Source organism: Melanerpes formicivorus, unplaced genomic scaffold (genome assembly GCF_026170545.1).
Source record: "Melanerpes formicivorus ecotype bairdi unplaced genomic scaffold, bMelFor1.0.p_v2 SCAF_21, whole genome shotgun sequence".
Classification (NCBI taxonomy): Eukaryota; Metazoa; Chordata; class Aves; order Piciformes; family Picidae; genus Melanerpes; species Melanerpes formicivorus.
Genome location: NW_027142373.1, coordinates 6,488,877 through 6,507,035, shown reverse-complemented (window position 1 = coordinate 6,507,035; position 18,159 = coordinate 6,488,877). Strand labels below are relative to the sequence as shown.

Genomic DNA, 18,159 nt, shown 5'->3' with positions numbered 1-18,159 from the left:
AGCCTTTGGGTTCCCCGGGAGGTCAGGCTCAATAGGACCGAGCGCGGCGCTGCTGGTGCCGTGCACCATCTAGTGGGGACCTGCTCTGGAGCACCAGATCTCACCCTCGGGCCTCTTCCAACAAGGCAGCAGACTGCATTTTTGTCTAATTAAGCTGATTAAATTTTCCAAGGGAGTTGATAAGAAACTGAAGCAAGGGCCACAACTTTTTTTTCTTCCTTCCTGGTCTGGAATTTGTTTTCAAGCTGTGTAGTACCAGGCAACGAGTGTGGTGAGGGGTTTGGAAAGCAGGTCTTATGAAGCTGAGGGAGCAGGGATTGTTTAGCCTGGAGAAGGCTGAGAGGAGACCTTATTGCTCTCTACAGCTACCTGAAAGGAGGTTGTAGTGAGGCTGGTGTTGGCCCCTTCTCCCAAGTAACTAACAATAGGACAAGAGGTAATGGCCTCAAACTGGGTCAGGGGAGGTTTAGGTTGGATATTAGGAAGAATTTCTTTACTGCAAGAATGGTCAGGCATTGGAACAGGCTTCCCAGGGAGGTGGTGGAATCACCATCCCTGAAGGTGGTCAAGAAACAAGTAGATTTGGCACTTCAGGGCATGGTTGAATGGTCATGGAGATGTTAGGTGGAAGGTTGGACTTGATGATCTTAGAGGTCTTTTCCAACCCTAATGATTCTATGAAAACCTTGGAAATCCAGTGTCTGTGCAAAATGAGACCCAGAATTATGAAGTCTCTCCAGCTTTAAATCATCTGAGCAGAGAGTAATGTAAAACAAAGTGGTAAAATCACAAACAAAGCAAATGTGGGCTTCAAAATTCTTTCAGTGGAAACATCTGACAGGAAGATTAAAGACAAATCATAGGACCACAGAAGTATTTGGGTTGGAAGAGACCTTGATGATCCTCAAACCAACCCAAACTCATCTTCTCGTGGCGCTATCTTCCTTGTGGTGCTATCTTCCTCGGGGAGCTGCAGTTGGAAATACTGAGCAAGGTTTCCCAAACTAAAAATGTGTTTTCCACGTTCCCTGCTTATCTTTGAGTCCCCACTTGACAGCACAGCACCCAGCTTTTACCTGGGGGGGTTCGTAGATGGCAGCAACCTCGGCCCGGATGCCCAGAGGGATGTCTTTGTGCTCCGTGTAGCGGCCGTAGAGGTACCCGAGGTGCTGGTTTCCTGTCTTCCTCCAGAAGTCGAGGAAGCGATCTGCAATTGTGTGGTTCTCAAACATGATGTTGTCAACATGCCTGTATTTCTGTTTGACAAAGTTCAAGTGTCAGGCCGTCCTCCACGCGCTCCGTTTGCCTTAGCGCCAACACCTCTCCCTTGCAGCCAAACCCTCCCCCGGTCCACAGGGATAGGGGCTTGCTCCCTCCCCCTCTCCCCTCTGCAGCCTGCAGCACTGCTCCCCTGCCCAGCTAAGCAGAAGCCATCACAGGCTGAAGCGTGGGGAAGCACTGAGCACCCCACAGCATGCCCTCAGCTTGGCTTCTTTCCTAGGATCCTTACTCCCAGAGCTTTTGCAACTGACAAAAAGGACACTGAAATTTATGAGGAAACAAGGAGATACAGCAGGTGGCCTTTTGGATGCCATGAGCAAACAGAGTGGAGATTCACTGCTAGTGGTGCCAGCTCAGATGTCCTCCAGGTTAAGAGGAAACTGACACATTTTGGAGCCCTTTCCTGCAAGGACTGAAGACCTTAGCAGTCATTTCCCTGAGTAATGCCAATAGGCAAAGGCTTCCTGATCCAAGTTGGCTGTTCTTGAAGCCACCTCTCCAAAAGTAGAAGTCCCTTCTCAGCTTTAAGCACAAGGACTCCTGTGAGCTCTGTCTCACCTGCCTATTGAGAGTGATAGCACTGGGCTGGCACTTTGTGCAGATGCCTTCTGGCCAAGGAGGGTGCCCTTCACAGCCTGACTTGATCTTGCAGCTGATGTTTTCCAGGGCAACAAACTTCCCCCTGCAAGAAGGAAAACAGAAGGCTGCTGTTAGCACAGTAAATGCTTTTGGGTCTCAAAAAAAAAAGCTAGAAATGCCACCAAGGAGGCAGAGCAGTGGAGACTAGTGGCACCAATGCCTTGCATCTTCAGAGGATCTCAAAGCGGTCTGCAAACTCTGCTCCTGCAGTCCCAAAGTAACCCCCACTGCCCCTTCAGTGAGGGAGGTCAAAGGGCTGATGTGTGCTCCTCAGCCTAGCTCCTGAGCAGGTATTTGAGCAAAAGCAGAGACAGAAAACTCACAGGACCCTGCTTAAATAATTTACACAGCACATGGCAAGAAATAGGGCAAATTAGAGCTCCTTTCACAGGCTTCCTGCAAAGGAAAGTTCCTGTCAAACCAAAGCAATGCAGACTTGAGCTGCATCTCACAAAGACACTGAAAAAATCCCAGTGGCACTTAGGAACAGGAGGGAGAAGTTACACCTCTGTAAAACCTATCTAAAGGAGCTGCACTTCAGAGCACACTGCACTCTCCAGCAACACCCAAGGAGACCTTTAGATCCTGCACTGAACATGTGTGCCACACAAATAAAGAAATGCTGCTTTCAGGGCTTCCTCTCTGCTCTGCTCTGTCACCACAGCAGCCTCCACCCCACCATGGAGCAGGACACCTCATTTTCCAGCTGCTGAGTGGTGAACCACAGCAAGAAAGGGTTTCACTGAGATCACAGCAAGCTTGGGACACAGCAGAAGCAGGCCCTGAGGAGTGTTAACACATCTGTCACAGCATCTCAGATTGGTCTGGGTTGGAAGGGACCTCTGGAGATCATCTAGTCCAATCCCCCTGCTAAAGCAGGTCCTCTGCACATCAGCAGGTAAGAAAAGCCTTTGGTGAACAAAAGCTTCCCAGGCCCACCAGTCTCAGTGCCTCTCGATAAGATCTGAAACCCAAATTTGGAGCTTGGTATAATTAGGGAACCTCTTTCCTTCCATCTGGCCTTCTTCCTCCATCAGTGTTTCCTGGAAGCAATTCAACTGAGACAGCAAAAGGAAAAAAAAAAAAAGCAAAAAGCAGCAGGCAAAAACTAAGAGCAAAAAAAGTCTTTGCTGTTAGTTTTACTGCCATTTCCCCCTTTTCCTTCTACTTCTTTCCTTCTACTTTTTTGCCTTTTCTATTTTTTTCAACATCTTGTTTCTCCTTAGATCTCTTCTCCTCAGTAGCTGTATCTGGTAGAGATCTCTCTGTACTTTCTTTATTTTAAGCAGCTCCAAGCAGATTCCCTTTAAGCACAAAGATTTCCTTACTTGTCTGCTCCACCGGTCAGCTTCCTGATGTAGGCATGGAAGGACATGTGCTTCACAGGAGGCTCGAGATGGTTTAAATAATCTTCATCAAAAGGCTGCCAAAAGACACCACACAAAGAGAAGTCAGGGTCAGACACCTGCCTGCTAACACACCCATCACTAAACAAATGAATGTTCTAGAATCAGCCCCACTGCCTCTCAATGTGGAAACAATCAAGAACAGTTAGGCTCGTTTTCAAGGTGGCTCCTCCTGTGACAGCAACAGTGAGGCTTTGCCACAGTCGGTTTTGTAATCACCTCCTGTTTCTAGAACAGATTGGCTCCACAAATCAGAATGAGCCCCAAAGGTAAAATGCTTTTTCTTTTCAGTATCTACCACCAAACAAAGAGCCCAGCTGCTCAAACAAGGCCAAAGAACTTCCTGAGCATGCAGTGGGGAAGCAGAGGAACAGCCCCCCTGGTTTATGGGGACTTTTAGGGGGGACTGCTGCTTCATGTCATAAATTTTACAGCTCAGCTCGTGGGTGAGTGTCACTAAAGCCACCATCAACCTGAACAACATGTAGTTAAACTGGGACATGCTGGAATCCATGAGAGAGATGAGATCCAGGCAAGAGGCAAACTGGAGCTTTTCTAAAGTGATTTCTGTTAAATTCATTACTGCAGAAAACCAGCATTAACCAGAATAAACCCAGGGTCAGGAAGGCCAAGGGCTTTAGTGGTCCTGGATGGATTCCTGGCAGGATTCTGACCCAGAGCTGCCACCTCTGTATGGCCAGCACTCAGGAAAAACATTTATACTGCAAGAACCTGAATCCAAGAGGATGTTCTTTTGTGGCAGTTCCCAAAACACCTTCTTGGGGCTCTTACCTCCAGAGGTACACAGTGGACACATTTACCCAAGGGGCTGTGGTGACACCTAAGCAAAAAGAAACAGGAGCAGCATTAAATCTTCTTTACTAAGGGAAAAGCCAGACTGCAAAAGCTGCTCTGACAGTTGTGGTGTGGAAGATCTGTACAATCAAACAGCTCCAAGCAACTCTCCAGCCACCAGGGAATACTCAAGAGGGGTCACCACAAGATAAGCTCACATAAAGAGAAAGAACCAGCTTTGGGTTAAATCTGAGCCCCAGGTCATGATCAAACCTTCCTCCTGTCCCTGTGGCTGGCAACTGGCTCTGCTCTCTGACAGCCACGTGAGCAGATGGCAGATCACAGCTTCTCCAGTTTTACAACCCTGTGTTTGGGTTGTGTTTCAATTCAGAGAACTTTAGATCAATGTCACAGGGCTGGCCTGGATGGTTTAAACAAAAAGGATGAATGTTTGAGTTGCCTTTATCAGGCACTAGAGGATGGTCTGAAACAAACAGGGAAGCATGTGTTTGTGGCACAGATAAAGGCCTGCTTGGTAAAGTTACAAAACAGAGGGGAAAACATCTCCTCCAGAGGCCACCACTTTAAAGAAACCCCAAAACAACAACAAAATCCTCCCCACACCCCTACCCCAGTGCTAGGTCAGTGCTAGCTTTCCAAGACAGGCCTCTAGAGGGGAGCAAGGATGTCAGCTGTCTTAAAATGGATGGGATCCAGTTGCAGCATTGCTTTTAACAAAGTCCTGTGGTAGATAATGTACATAAAGGACCACTAAAGGCTGCTAATGCACTCAGCCAACACCAGCACCCCTTCATGTTTAGATTGATCTGTGCTGACAAACACAGGAACAAGCCCAGACACACTTGTTTTGTCATAAATATCCACCATGGTGCTTTGGCTCCCTGCTAGGAACAATACCTTCATTTATTCTTTTGAAACACGGGGTTGAGCTAAAGACAATGTTTTTGCCATGGAGTGGTGGCTTTTGCCTTTATTGTTTCAGTAATGTGACATTTCCCTCCTTTCTCATCAGCCTGAAAAGGTTAGATAGAGGCTCTGCCATGCAGAGGCAATGTCTCTCACAACTTCCTCGCTGCTGCAGCACTAAAGATAAACCACATGGAAGGCAACACCACGGGGAAGGGTGAATGATTCTGCTTCAGAAACAACCTCAGCTTGCCTTTAACGTTTTCACTCAAGCCCTTTCCAGGGGTTACTTAGCAAAGGGGTCCAGCCCCAAGCCAACAACCAGTAGAGACATCAGGCCAGGAGCCAACTGGGGAGCAATAAAGAAGAAGCATCCAGGCAGAGGACATTTTAGCAGCAGCAGTGTAGATTTATGGTGGTATTAACTCACCATTGTATTAGTGCTTCCACAAAAAAATACAAGCTGCTTTGTTTACCTAAGCCTCTTGCAACTAAGAGTTTTGGCAAAGCTAGATGTTGTTACATTTCTGGGAGCAAAATGGATGCCCTGGTTTCACAGAAAGGCACATGATGGAAAGGAAGCCAAAAACTAAGCAGGCAGAGGCCCAAGTCCAACTTCCACGTCTCTGCCGCTGGATATTTCCACTCATGCCCTCCACTTCTGTTGCTTTTCCTTTATGAGGAACTCTTAACAATGGATCTTATCAATGCCTAAAGGGCAGGGGTCAAGAGGATAGGGACAGATCTTTTTCAGTGGTGTCTGGCAACAGGACAAGGGGCAATGAGCACAAAGGGGAACGCAGGAGGCTGCAAGGGCACCAGAGCTCTGGAGCAGGCTGCCCGGAGAGGTTGTGGAGTCTGCTCTGGAGAGATTCCAAACCTGCCTGGATATTGTGATCTTGGGCAATCTGCTCTGAGTGACCCTGCTTGAACTGGGGGTTTGGACTCCAAAGGTCCCTTCCAGAACCTGCTGTGCTGGGATTCTGTGATTTTTGAGTGGCTGGATCTGAAGACACAGAAGTGCTCCTGCTAGGTGAGGTATCACATGCACCCACTGCAGTGCTAGAGACAGTGACACAGGGTCAGGTCAGCTCTGCCTAAGCAAGGATAGGCTGCACAGTAGACAGAAATGGTGACAGAGCTCAGGTCCCTCTTTCTACAGGCTCTGACAGGAGGCACCAGTGATTTAGAAACTACATCTCACCATGGTGTTCAGCCTCAACTGGCTGGGTGATGCTCTGGGAGCAGCTCTGGCCAAAAGTGTGTTTCACACAATCACAGAGTGATTCTGGAAGGTACCTCAGAGATCATCCACTCCAAACCCCCTGCCATGGGCAGGGACACCTCTCAACTAGACTTGGTTGTCCAAGGATGGTTTGGGTTCAAAGGGACTTTAACTCTGCTTCCCCTACCATGAAGGACAGCTTCCACTACAACAAGCTGCTCAAAGCCCAGTCCAGCCTGACCTCGAATGTTTCAAGGGATGGGACATCCACCACCTCTCTGGACAACCTGTGCCAGTGTTTCACCATCCCCAAGGTGAAAAAATTCTTCCTAACATCTAGCCTTAATCCATCCTCTTTGAGTTTTAAAGCATCACCTCTCATCCTATCACTACACTGGTGAGGAATTATCCTGTCAGCACCTCTCCTGCCAGATAAGACTCAGCCCTGCACCTCCGTGTGGCCATCACCTCAGGACCCAAAGAGGGAGCTGCACACTGAGACCACAAGGATCAGAAGCTACTGCAGAGAGCAGGCCCCTGCTCATTAAACCTGCCACACACAGAGCACAACCTGGTACCTCCACACAGCACCAGCTGCCAGGACATCCCAGGGAACAATTCAAAGTATTCATTTTAATCCAGAGAGCTCCAAAGGTTTTAGGAGCACAAGTCTCATAGCAGGGGCCACCTTGGTCAGAACAATAGATGCTCTGAATGAGGCCTTCCTGGCAAAGGCCCTGGGATTTTGGTATCTGCTTCCTTCCTTAGCTCACCAGAGCTCAATTTAACCTTCCTGGACAATGGCAAAGGCTGCTTTCCCTTGTGAACGTTTCAAAGGCAGCGAGGTATAGTGCAGGGGCTCAGAGGGCAGTTCCCACCGCCTGCTTCCTGGCTGCTGGGCTCAGACAAGATGTTAGGAACCCTGGGGAGGCACAGATGCATCATCAGGAACAAAATCCACCCCTACTTACAGCTGCTGGTCTCGATTTCGGTAGATCTTCCCATCCTGTTTGATGAGATACTGATCAATCTCATCCTCCACCACCTGGGGGGCACCCACAGGCCGCATGTTTTGGGAGACAGAGGTGTCCATGGTCTCTGAGGAGGAGCCAGCTGGGCTCAAGGGGTAGAGAAACAGCATATCACCATGCCTGTGGGTGTGGAGAAACAACACACAGGCATCAGCAGCTGCTTCTGGGTAGTAAACCTGCTGGACCACAGAGGAACATGGAATTTATCACAGACAGGAACAAAATTGATCTCAGTATACCTGGCAGCCTGAAGCTGCCCCACCAGCCAACTCTTCCTGCTGCTTTGGTCTTTTGTACAACAAACATAAATCCTTCCCCAGAATGGTTTAGGTTGGAAAAGTCTTTCAAGATCATCAAGTCCAACCACTAACCCAGCACTGCCAGGTCACCACTCAACCACGGCCCTCAGCACCACATCTACTCAGCTTTTCAATACCCCCAGGGATGGAGAACTCACCACTGCCCTGGGCAGCCTGTTTCAGTCTTGACACCCCTTTTGGGGAAGAAATTGTTCAATTTGTCCAACTTAAACCTCCTGTGGTGCAACCTGAGGCCATTTCTTCCTGCACTATTGCTTGTTTTTTCAGAGAAGTGAGCAACACCCACCTGGCTCCAACCTCCTTTCAGATAGTTGTAAAGAGTGGGATGATCCCAGGTGAGACAAGGAGACAAAACTGAGGGAAAAAGATGAAGAAAAAGGCAGAAGAAGCCTATGAAGAGAATCAAGAGCTCTGATAGGGGAAGAACTAATGTGGATCCCTTGAGCCTTCCCAAGGCAGCTGGGAGCACCAACACATTCAAGGGAAGAGTTGCTCACAGTGGCAAAACTTCTTGCATTTTTAACCAGTTTAATGCTATCTTTGAGATTATCAGAAGGAAGATATTCCCAAGCAAACACAAAGCAATTGCACCCTTTAGCACCTCTGGTCTCCTCAGGAGCCTGGCTACAAGAGGCTTCTGAGCAGGGGACCATCAGCTCTGGCACTGATGCAAGGGAAAAAAAGGACAGCACGAGTGAAAGCAGGGTGAAGGACTTGCTGCAGGCTGGAAAAGGGGAAGTGGGAGCCCTGCTGCTGCCTCACCACAATAAGGAGACACAATGCAAGAAATGGCTGAGGGAGCTGGGGTTGTTCAGCCTGGAGAAAAGGATGCTCAGGGGAAACCTTGCTCTCCACAGCTCCCTGAAAGCAGGTTGGATCCAATTAGGGGGTGGTCTCTTCTCTCTAGCAACAAGTGATGGGACAAGAGGAAAGAGGCTCAAGCTGGGCCAGGGGAGGTTTAGGTTGTACATGAGGAAAGATTTCTTCCCCCAAAGGGTTGTCAAGTTCTGGAACAGGCTGCTCAGGACAGTGGTGGAGTCCCCATCCCTGGGGATATTGAAAAGCTGTGCAGATGTGGTGCCGAGGGACACAATTTAGTGGTGACCTGGCAGTGCTGGGTTAACTGCTGGACTTAATGATCTTAAAGGTCTCTTCCAACCAAAACTATTCTGTGATTCTATGATTTCAAGTGCCCTAAGAAATGGCCACCACAGCCTCACAGGTAGTCCATTTGATCTCCCTCATTTCAAGCTCACCTCTTCAAGCAGTTGGTGAGCGACAGCTGAAAGCTCAGGACTGCTGTAAGATGGCCCAGCTGGGAGGGAAGAGCTCAGGCACGCTTGAAGAAGAGGCTCCCTGCTGTACAAAGCCCCCCAGCTCCACCCCCAGCACTGTCTCTCAGGACTCACTTGATTTTCAGTAAGCTGAGGGACTTGTTCTGTGATGCTGTGATCTCTCCTGTCCTGTTTCTGTTGGTGTAGATGGAAAATCCATTATTCCTGAAACCAAACTCTTTTGCAACCTGAAAGAGAGAGAAGAATGACAAGGTTTAAGATACCTCACAGACCCAGTCAGGTGCTGAGAGCTGCTCAGAGCAAGCACTGAGACCAGGGAGCTTCTGCCGTAAAACTTTAGCTGAATTCAGCCACATTTGGGGAAAACTCAGAAAAACAAAAACCTTCTAGTAACACAAACAACACAACCAAAGAGCAACTGAAGCAGAAGAGGTCTCTCACACAAGACAAATGCAGTATTTTACCTAAATGCAGGCAAGTGCTGTCTTGACTGAAAGGGGAGACTCTCCTTTCCATGATCCCCATCCTCTTGCTCCAGCACACAACCAAATCATCCTCTATCTATCTACAACCAGAATTCCTTGGTATAGATCTTCCCTCCTGAGAATCTTTTGCCCTCAGCTGTGCTCTCACCTACACAAGTTTCACTCCAGCTCTCCCTGCTGTTCTCCTGTTTTCCTTCATTTACCTCTTTTCTGCTGATGGAACCGACCCTCACAACATCCACTTTCAGTCCCCAGGCAGGTTTTTATCTTGCTCACCCTCTTACCAGTTCAGTTTAAGGCTGATTTACTTTTAATCAGCCAAATGCCTCTTCACAGCAATGGCAATTTTCACATTTGGCCACTTAAAAACACTGTCAGTTTAAAAGTGGCATTAAAAGGTTCTCTAGATGTCAAGTCTCTTAAGTTAATAGCCTTGATTTTTATTAAGTACATCTCCCAGGGGCTTTGACAGGGCTCAGGGACGTGACTGCACACAGGACAGATCTGACAAGCCACAAACAGAACTGACACACGAGCAGAGTCACAGAAAGCACTTTCTCTGCTGCCAGCTTTGCTGTGGTATGTCCAGCAAGTGATCTGCTGTGTGAATGGCAGCACAGCTTCCAAATAGCTCATCTCCTGCCAGAGTCAGCTCAGCAGGCCAGAGACTTCGCCATTTTTTGAGGAGGGGACAAATTCTACAACACAGCAACAGAAGGCTTGAGTTTGTCCCTAATTTGATTCCAACCTGAGCACATCTCAGAGTTCACTTTTTCAGTATGCTGAGCTTGGACGTGCTACACAAGAGAACCATGACTATGGAGGCCCTTGTCACCCTGAAACGTGCTCTCTTGCGCTTCTGCAGCTTCTCTGGAGTCACCAAGATCTTTATTAACAGCAAACACAGAAGCAGCAACCTGATGTATCCTTAATTACTTAGCTTACCCTTAATTATTTAGCTAAACATGAACCCCACCACATGGATCAACACTCAGGTGCTGAAATCCACAGCTATTAACATGCACAGATTTTAGGTGGTGAAATTTGCAGCATTTCTCTTTCAACTAAGCCCTGCGTCAGGAGAAAAAAAAACAACCAACAAAACAACACCAACAAAACCCACCAAACAGTTCTTGTGTTCAGCTCAGCAAGAGGAGTCTTCCCCAGTCAAGAGGCAATTTTAGCGAGTGCTTTTGTTCCGACGGCGAGCGGATTGTTCCGCTCAGCCTCGGGTAACATGAGCCCTTGAAACCAAGCAGCTCATTTTGCACAGGCCCCAGGGATTTTGAAAGCAAGGCTTTTGCTGAGGCTGTTCAGACTGCAGCAAGTCTCTCTACCCCTGAAATCCTCCAGGATTTTTGCTTGGGCAGGTGGGGGATCACTGTTGTGGTCTGGGCCCAAGCTTTGAACAAAGCAAACGACTCACAAACAGCAGCAGGTTTTGGTCGGCTCTCCTTTCCCCTCCCAGGGGGAAAGGAAATCTATCTGGCTAAAAGAATGGCCCTTCAGGAACACAAAGTACTTCTCTTACCAAGCAAAGAAATCCTGATCTGGGGGTTCCAGGTTACAGTGGAGTTCCAGGAGGGAAGGAAACGGAGAATTGCTTGCTTTGAAATAGCAAACTTCAAACACTGAGCAGCTGCATCAGACCAAAGAATAAGCTACAGCCAGCTCCAAACTGACAACGCTCATTGTGTTCTCCTGAAATCAGCCTGAAAACTTTTCCAGAGGCTCCAAGACTCTCACATCCCCTCAAGACCTTGCCTTAATCCCTTCCCTGCTCTCTCCAAAACCACACTGGAAAACCAGTGGCAGACAAAGCACATCCAAATGATATTCAAAGCACAGATCAAGCAGCTGAGCTTGATCTATGAGGCCAGCCCCCTGCAGCACACTTTGAATATCACACAGCTTTCATTCCTGTGGGAGAACACTAAACACACGTCTTTCTCCAGGGAAAGCTCCCACCCCAGGGAACTCCAACTGAAAAGCTGAGTAACTTTTCTTCCTTAATGTTGTTATTTTCCCTTTGGAACAGCCATGGGTTTGGCTACACCAATAAAAATGCTGTTTCCCACAGGCTGATCCTCACTGCTGTCAGCACATTTGCCCAGCACATGACACATGGATCACCCATGAGCAAGAGCTGAGGTGCAGGAGCAGCTCAGCCTAGGCCCACAGGGAGCAAGGAAGACAAGGAAAGGCTTGAGGTACCTTCTTGAGGAATGTTGCCACTGTTTCTCTCTTTGTGGCTGTGATGCGTTTCACTCCATCTGGTGACTGCACACGGATTATCTGTGGGGTGAAGAGGAGAGCCTGGGTTAGTGACAGAGAGGACAGAGCCCACACTGCCCACAGCCTGCTGAAGCCTCACTGTTCAGTTTTGGGCCCCTCACTCCAAGAAGGACATTGAGGTAATGGAGTGTGTCCAGAAAAGAGCAATGAAGCTGGTGAAGGGTCTAGAGCACAAGTGCTGTGAGGAGCAGCTAGGGTTGTTCAGCCTGGAGAAAAGAAGGCTCAGGGGAGACCTTCTGGGTCAATACAACTCCCTGAAAGGAGGCTGGAGTGAGGTGGGGTTGGTCTCAATAGCCTCAATTGTGAAAGGGAAGGTTTAGACTGCACACAAGGAACAACTTCTTCGCCAGAAGCATTGTCAAGCCCTGGAACAGGCTGCCCAGAGCAGTGGTGGAGTCCCCACCCCTGGGGACTGTGTAGATGTGGTGCTGAGGGACATGGTTTAATGGTGACCTGGCAGTGCTGGGTTAATGGTTGGACTTGGTGAACTTAAATGCCATTTCCAAGCAAAACAATTCCATGATTCTAGGAAGTTTCATGCACAAGATGCAGACCATCCCCTCCTGCTCTTCTGAAGGGTGTGCAAAGACACAAGGAAGTCGCTGGCCCTGGATACAGGCACAGAGCAAATCACCCTAATGCAGGAGGCATGGCAAGAAGCTGGCACCGAGAAAAATGCTAACACTGCTTCTTCAGTCAAAGCTTTGACCTCAGACATGGAATTAAACTTTCAGGAGTGTGAATCAGAGCTCCCATGAAAGCCTTCTATTCCACGTCTACAAACAAATACTGGCCCAACTGGTGCTAATGGGCACTTGCTGTGTTTCAACCCATGGCAGTGACGGGTAGCTTGCATCACTAATGAAAGAGTGAGTGGAACAGCCACAGGGCTCAAGCCACTGCTGTGAAACACTGCCCAGCTGCTTTGCTGCAGCATGAAGTCAGAGATGGGGGAAACTGGCAGTTTCGAGGGGAACAGGCCGGGGATGAATCTTCATGTACCAGCTTGGAAGTGGCAAACATCGGCAGCAGTGTGGTCATGCCGCTGGGGACCAGCGAAAGGACTCGAGCTGCTCGACAGAGCACATTCACCTGCTGCTGTGCTGAGGGTGGCTGCGTGCGTGCTGAGGAGGGCCACGGGAGGACACCGAGGGACACGGGAGGACAGTGTGACGCCACGCAAGGCTGCTGGCGCCCCACCATTACTTTACAGCAGCCCATTTACACTCTCCCAAGTATCAGCAGGGGAACACGTCCCGTCTGATGGGAGAGAGACGTTTACGATACCACAAGCCCACTCTCTGGTGATCGGCCAGGCTCGGGCACCTTGCCCCGAGACCTCGCCCGGAGCCAAGCGGGACTCCGAGGCCACGGTCCCGAACCCCACACGCTGCAAGGAGGGTATTTCCGTGAGGCAAACCCACGGGAAATCCGCTCACGACACCACTCCGGGGGGCTGCCGGGCCCGGACACCGCCTGCCCCGGGGATGCCGCGCTCCCGGCCGGTTCCCGGTGCGATGCCCCGTCCCCAGAGGCCGGCGCGGCCCCAGGTGGGTCCTGCCGGTCTGAGCGAGCACGGCCCGGCCCCGCCGCCCCACAGGAATCTGCTGCCTCATCGCCCCTCCCCCCGGCCGCCGCCGCCGCCCGGCCCCACTCACGATCGTCTCCGCCATGACGCTGTCCGCCGAGAACCGGAGCCCGCCGTGACCGCCAAGCTCCCGGCCCGGCCTGGCCCGCTCCGCTCCGGCCCGCTCCGCCGTGCCCGGCCCGCTCCCACCCGCCGCCTCCCGGGCCCGGCTCGCCGCCTGTGCCAACACTGCCCGGGCCCCGCGTCCCGGCACCCGTGTTCCGCCACACAAAGGTTCCTAGGCCGGGCGGGGAGGTGCTCCCGCCGTAGCTGTCCCCCGTGCTGCCTCGGTGCTACCGCCACAAACGTGTCCCCGGCACCGCTGAACCTGCTTCTTAGTTCCGCTCCCCACCCGGCTCCCTCTGGGTGTCCCCGCTGCGGGGCCCGGCCTGTGCGTGGGGTCCCCCGGGGCCCCCGCACTCCCTGCACGGGACTCGGGTGCCCGCTCTGTCCGGGCAGCGGGATGTGGAGTCTGCCGGGGAGCCGTCCCCCATTCACCCCAACCCCCCGCACCCGCCCTGCTGTACCCTCGTTACCAACCCCGCTGCCCGCGGGGGCTGCAGGGGGGCTGGGCTGGATCGGGCCCAGCTGTGGGGCCGGGAGCCGCTGCCCTATTTAAGAGCTGGCCGCAGCCCCTCACATGATGGCAGTGTGACTGCCCGGGCTGGCAGCGGGATGGAGCTGAGCAGAACGTGGCTTTCCCGGGCCCGTTGGCCGGCCGCTGGCGGGGAGAACACCCGGCTGCTGCCCCAGGTAATGCCGGAGGCCTCCCGGTCCCCTCCCTCGGCATCCTCAGGCCTCTACACCCCGTATTCCCCGGCTGCTGGCAGGGTGCTGGCTCCGTGCTGGAGCCCTTGCAGCAGCCCTTGCAGCAGCCCCTGCAGCACTTACTACCCTGGAGATCTCTTTAGGGATGAATCTGGGGGTCCCTGTGCGGGGCAGGGTCTTTGGGAGACCACCCACATGCCCCCAGTCTGCTCACCCCCCCGGGAAGAGTGACAGCAGTTGGGGGTGGATGTAGGGGTGCAAGGGGCTTTGCAAAGGGGGTGCATGGTGGCTCCAGGATGCTGTGACAGCTGAGGGTGGGGGGTATGTGGACTGAGGGGGGCATTTCTCGGGGTTTGCTGGGGCTACCCCATCAGCTCTGAGTGCTTGTCTGTCCATACAGGCATCCAAGCTGGTGGAGCTGCCCTACTCCTCCTCCTATGATGATGATGATGATGGTTTGCTGGCCGGGGACATGGACTTTTCCACAGCTGAGCAGGACCCCAGGGCATGGGGCCCTTTCCCCCCCGAGCCAGGAACCTTCAGTCAGTGTGTGCGGTACTTGGCCTTCTTCTGGAACCTCCTCTTCCTCCTGCTGGGCTTGCTAGCCCTGGCTGTAGGGGTGTGGGGGCTGCTGGCCAAAGGCTCACTGCAGGGGGAGCGCCTGGCCCTGCTGGGCTCTGACCCAATGCTGCTCTTTGTGTTGGTGGGCCTGGGGGCCAGCACCATCTCCCTGGCTGGCTGCCTGGGCACCCTCCGCTCCAACCCTTGCCTGCTGCGCTTCTTCGTGGGGGCCCTGCTCACCTTCGCGGGGCTGGAGGCTCTGGGGGGGCTGCTGCTGCTGGCAGTGTGGCACCAGCTGCAGGATGCCCTGCGGGATGTCCTGCTCCTCTGCCTCCTGAGCTACCACGACGAGCCAGACCTGCGGTTCCTGGTGGATGAGGCGCAACGGAGCCTGCAGTGCTGCGGCCTCAGCTCTTACCGTGACTGGGAGGCCAACCCGTGAGTTGGGGTGCTGGGGAAGCGGGACGGGGACTTGGCCCTGCACTAGCAATGTGTGTGGACCCCACAGCTCTCCTTGTCCATCTCTGCAGGTACTTCAACTGCAGTGCCCCGGGAGTGCAGGCCTGCAGTGTGCCAGCTTCCTGCTGCCTGGATCCCTGGCAGAACGGCACCCTTGTCAATACCCAGTGTGGCTTTGGGGCCCTGCGCCTGGGTGACATGGCAGCCAGCACCGTTGTGCACCTAGGTGGCTGCGTGGCACAGCTCAGCGCCTGGCTCCACAGACAGGCAGGTGGCATTGCAGCTGGTACAGCTATACTGGTGCTGGTTGAGGCTGCTGGTGTGCTCATGGCACTGAAGGTCCTCAGAGATGTCGTGCCCATTGTGGCACAGGACTGAGAGTGCCATCAGGGTGGGAGCACAATGGGGCTGGGGACAAGAGGGGAATGATCCAGCCCAAAATAAACCTTGTCAGAATCCTAAACCCCATCCATGTCCAGCTTGTCCTGACCCAAGCCTTGGGGGGGTGCTTACACTTGCATCCCTGCCAGCCGCAGACCACAACACCTGCACTCATTCTGGGCTTTAATGAACGTTTCTCCAGGCCGAGCCTCGCCGCAGGGGTGGGATGGCTTCTATCTACACAGCCCTATGGGCTGGGTGCCCACGGCCTGCCTAGATGATGCCGTACTGGGCCAGCTCATGCAGCTCCAGGTGGCTGAAGGCTTCCCAGGGACAGATGACGGTGATGTCTGGGGAGAAGAGAGAGCTCCTGTCAGTGGGATCCCCCAGCCTGGCTGCAGGTGGCTGTGCCCAAAACAAGCCCCACTCCCCACCCATGGCAAAGCAGGGATAGGACCCCCATACCTGTTCCCAGCCCCTCCATGCCTGGGATATCATCACCAAACCTGCAAGGAGAGAACAAATGTTTGTCCTGACCCCCAGCCAGCCCCACCCTATCCCGGGATGGCACTGGGGCCACCTCCTTCCCACACCAGAGCCCTGCTATGGGTCCTGGGGCTCTGCCCCACTTACCCCTGCACCCCCTTTTTGGGGGGCTTGCTTTTGAACTGCCTTGTCTGCCTCTGCTTGAATTTGGGTGGCCCTTTGCGAGGGGTGGCAGGTCCTCCTGTCACCCTCGTGGCTGATTTGATCTCCAGCTTGGGGAGCTCCAGACTCATGGCTGGGCCAGGGCTGGCAGCCTACCCCAGGTCACGGTTGTCCCTGTGGGTCTGGTGCTGGCACAGGATGGCTCCTCAACCTGATAGAAGGGAAACAAGATGGGTGTCACCAGCTTTTCCTACCACCCACAGGCACTCTGTGCCACCAATCCCACCCTATCCTGCCTTAGGACCCCTTGGCTGTAACTGATCAGCCTTCCAGGCCACCCTGGAGGAGACTCCCCCTCCTTACAGCCTTGACTTAGCTCAGCTCAGAGTCCACTAATCCCCTTACACCAAAGGCAGTGAAGGTCATCCTTAGGGACAACAGAGCCACTGCCTCTCCTTGGGATTGTTCCTCCAGCCTTTACCCTGCCCCAGCAAGGGTGGTGATACCCAAGGAGCCTCCACCATGGCTCTGTGCTGAGCTGTGTGCACCACAGTGGGCTGGCATTGGTGCTGGTGTGGGAGAAAGGTGTCCCCTAGGGCTTGTTAACAGCAGGATGGGTGTCAGGGATGGTGGGCAGCCCAGGATGGCCTTGGGAGCAGTGCTGCAACGTAGGCAGCCACAGTAGATGTTGGAGGGTGGCAGATTGGCTGCATCCTGCTGCAGTTGGGCTTCCTCTGGGCATGGCAGCCATGCCTCAGACTGGGTGTGGGAGTGCACCTCCAGCCTTGGTGCAAGGGGTCTCAGCCTCACTGTCAGCCCAGCAGTTCAGCATGGACCCCAGGATGGAAGGGGCTCAGCGTGGGGAGATGCCAGAGATTCTACTCCTGGCTGCAAGAATGGGAGGCAAGAGCAGGCTCCTGCCCAGAAGAACACAGCAGCCCGTCCTGGGAGCCCCCAGTTCCCACCCCCTGCACGGAGCTGAGCCCCTCACTTACACAGCTGCTGTGGTCCCCAAGGCCAGTGCTGCTCCACAGGAGACCTCTGTCCTCCTCCCACGGGCACACGTCCTGTAGACACTCTGGGTGGCTTTTAGGGGAGGGCAGATTTATCCTGTGCTGGGGTAATAGGATTATTTCTGTCCCTTCTTCTCCAAGGGGTAATCTGTTGTCCTTCCCCTCTGCTCCACCCTAGTGGGGTGGATGGGGAGGGGGTGCCTGGATTAGTGCTGCTGGGACTGATAGTGTCACAATGGGCAGGAAATTACCCAGGGAGGATCCAGCCTTTTTGCCCCAAACTGCTGAGGCGTCTCTCCTGTGGAATCCCCTACGCCCTGAGTGATCATCCCAGTGCCCCTTCATCCCAGGGGCAGAGATGAGGTACCCAGCCAGGCCAGTTCTTTGAGGACCTGCAACCTGGGAACCAGAAGGGTTGCCCCCTACAAGGCAAGGCACTAACAGAAGAAACCACAGGCCAGCTGAGCCAGGAAGTACCATCAGCAGAGCTGGCACAACTGGAACCATGAGAATGTGCCAGGCTTTCAGCTGGTACTGGGTGCTGAGCACAGTCTGGCCCCAAAACCAACATCTGTGGAGTGACTGATGCTGCCAGGGCTTCTGCCTGCAATGAAGCCCAGTGAAAATCCTGGGACAAGAGCTGCCCTCCCAGCATTGTCCCTGCTGGTGCCACCACAGGGAACGTCTTGAGCCCTGCCTGGGTATGGGCACTGCATGCCAAAATGGAGCAGAATTGGGGCTGGGAAGCCTCTGCCTATCCTGCCTAGCAGCTCCACTGTCCACAGGATGGTATCACTCCAAAGCTTGCCATAATCCCAGCTCTAAAGCAATTACAAAAAGGAATAATCTCGGCACACTTTAATTGAACTTCAGCCTCTGCTACTAATTGCAATTAGTTGGACTCCAACAAATAGGATTACAGGCATCTAGGAGTGTTTTCTATGGGGCCAGCAGACCCATCTACTGCTCCAGCAAAGAGCTGGACCCTGCTGTTGATGGCTGA

At 52.8% G+C, this 18,159-nt stretch overlaps 3 protein-coding genes across 3 annotated transcripts in view; 1 reads left to right on the top strand and 2 right to left on the bottom strand.

Moving 5' to 3' along the window:
* The window catches only part of NPLOC4 (NPL4 homolog, ubiquitin recognition factor), a 34,920-nt gene extending 21,410 nt beyond the window's left edge, over nt 1-13,510 (bottom strand). Inside the window, exons 1-8 of the mRNA XM_068151217.1 lie at nt 13,358-13,510; nt 11,619-11,699; nt 9,034-9,146; nt 7,245-7,424; nt 4,119-4,167; nt 3,249-3,343; nt 1,840-1,963; nt 1,077-1,256 (exon numbers count right to left, since the gene is read on the bottom strand). Coding sequence (XP_068007318.1) covers nt 1,077-1,256; nt 1,840-1,963; nt 3,249-3,343; nt 4,119-4,167; nt 7,245-7,424; nt 9,034-9,146; nt 11,619-11,699; nt 13,358-13,372 — 837 coding nt within the window. The 5' untranslated portion in view covers nt 13,373-13,510. The remainder of the gene's footprint in view (nt 1-1,076; nt 1,257-1,839; nt 1,964-3,248; nt 3,344-4,118; nt 4,168-7,244; nt 7,425-9,033; nt 9,147-11,618; nt 11,700-13,357) is intronic.
* Nucleotides 13,511-13,653: 143 nt separating this feature from the next.
* Nucleotides 13,654-15,931, top strand: TSPAN10 (tetraspanin 10). The gene is made up of 3 exons (XM_068151208.1): nt 13,654-14,079; nt 14,495-15,093; nt 15,186-15,931. Exons 1-3 carry the CDS (start codon nt 14,002-14,004, stop codon nt 15,490-15,492), a joined length of 984 nt encoding a protein of 327 aa, XP_068007309.1. The 5' UTR covers nt 13,654-14,001; the 3' UTR covers nt 15,493-15,931.
* PDE6G (phosphodiesterase 6G) lies at nt 15,667-17,542 on the bottom strand. Its single transcript, XM_068151212.1, has 4 exons — nt 17,139-17,542; nt 16,129-16,354; nt 15,961-16,001; nt 15,667-15,845 (listed from the first exon to the last, which is right to left on the bottom strand). Exons 2-4 carry the CDS (start codon nt 16,272-16,274, stop codon nt 15,769-15,771), a joined length of 264 nt encoding a protein of 87 aa, XP_068007313.1. The 5' UTR covers nt 16,275-16,354; nt 17,139-17,542; the 3' UTR covers nt 15,667-15,768.
* Nucleotides 17,543-18,159: the final 617 nt, after the last annotated feature.

Bases quoted from the DNA above. Each gene is read 5' to 3' on its own strand.
- TSPAN10 (XM_068151208.1), top strand. From the start codon at position 14,002: ATGGAGCTGAGCAGAACGTGGCTTTCCCGGGCCCGTTGGCCGGCCGCT. The intron at 14,080-14,494 runs GTAATGCCGGAG...CTGTCCATACAG, and splicing joins ACACCCGGCTGCTGCCCCAG to GCATCCAAGCTGGTGGAGCT. The intron at 15,094-15,185 runs GTGAGTTGGGGT...CCATCTCTGCAG, and splicing joins CGTGACTGGGAGGCCAACCC to GTACTTCAACTGCAGTGCCC.
- PDE6G (XM_068151212.1), bottom strand. From the start codon at position 16,274: ATGAGTCTGGAGCTCCCCAAGCTGGAGATCAAATCAGCCACGAGGGTG. The intron at 16,002-16,128 runs GTAAGTGGGGCA...CTCTCCTTGCAG, and splicing joins CCCAAAAAGGGGGTGCAGGG to GTTTGGTGATGATATCCCAG. The intron at 15,846-15,960 runs GTATGGGGGTCC...TCTTCTCCCCAG, and splicing joins CATGGAGGGGCTGGGAACAG to ACATCACCGTCATCTGTCCC.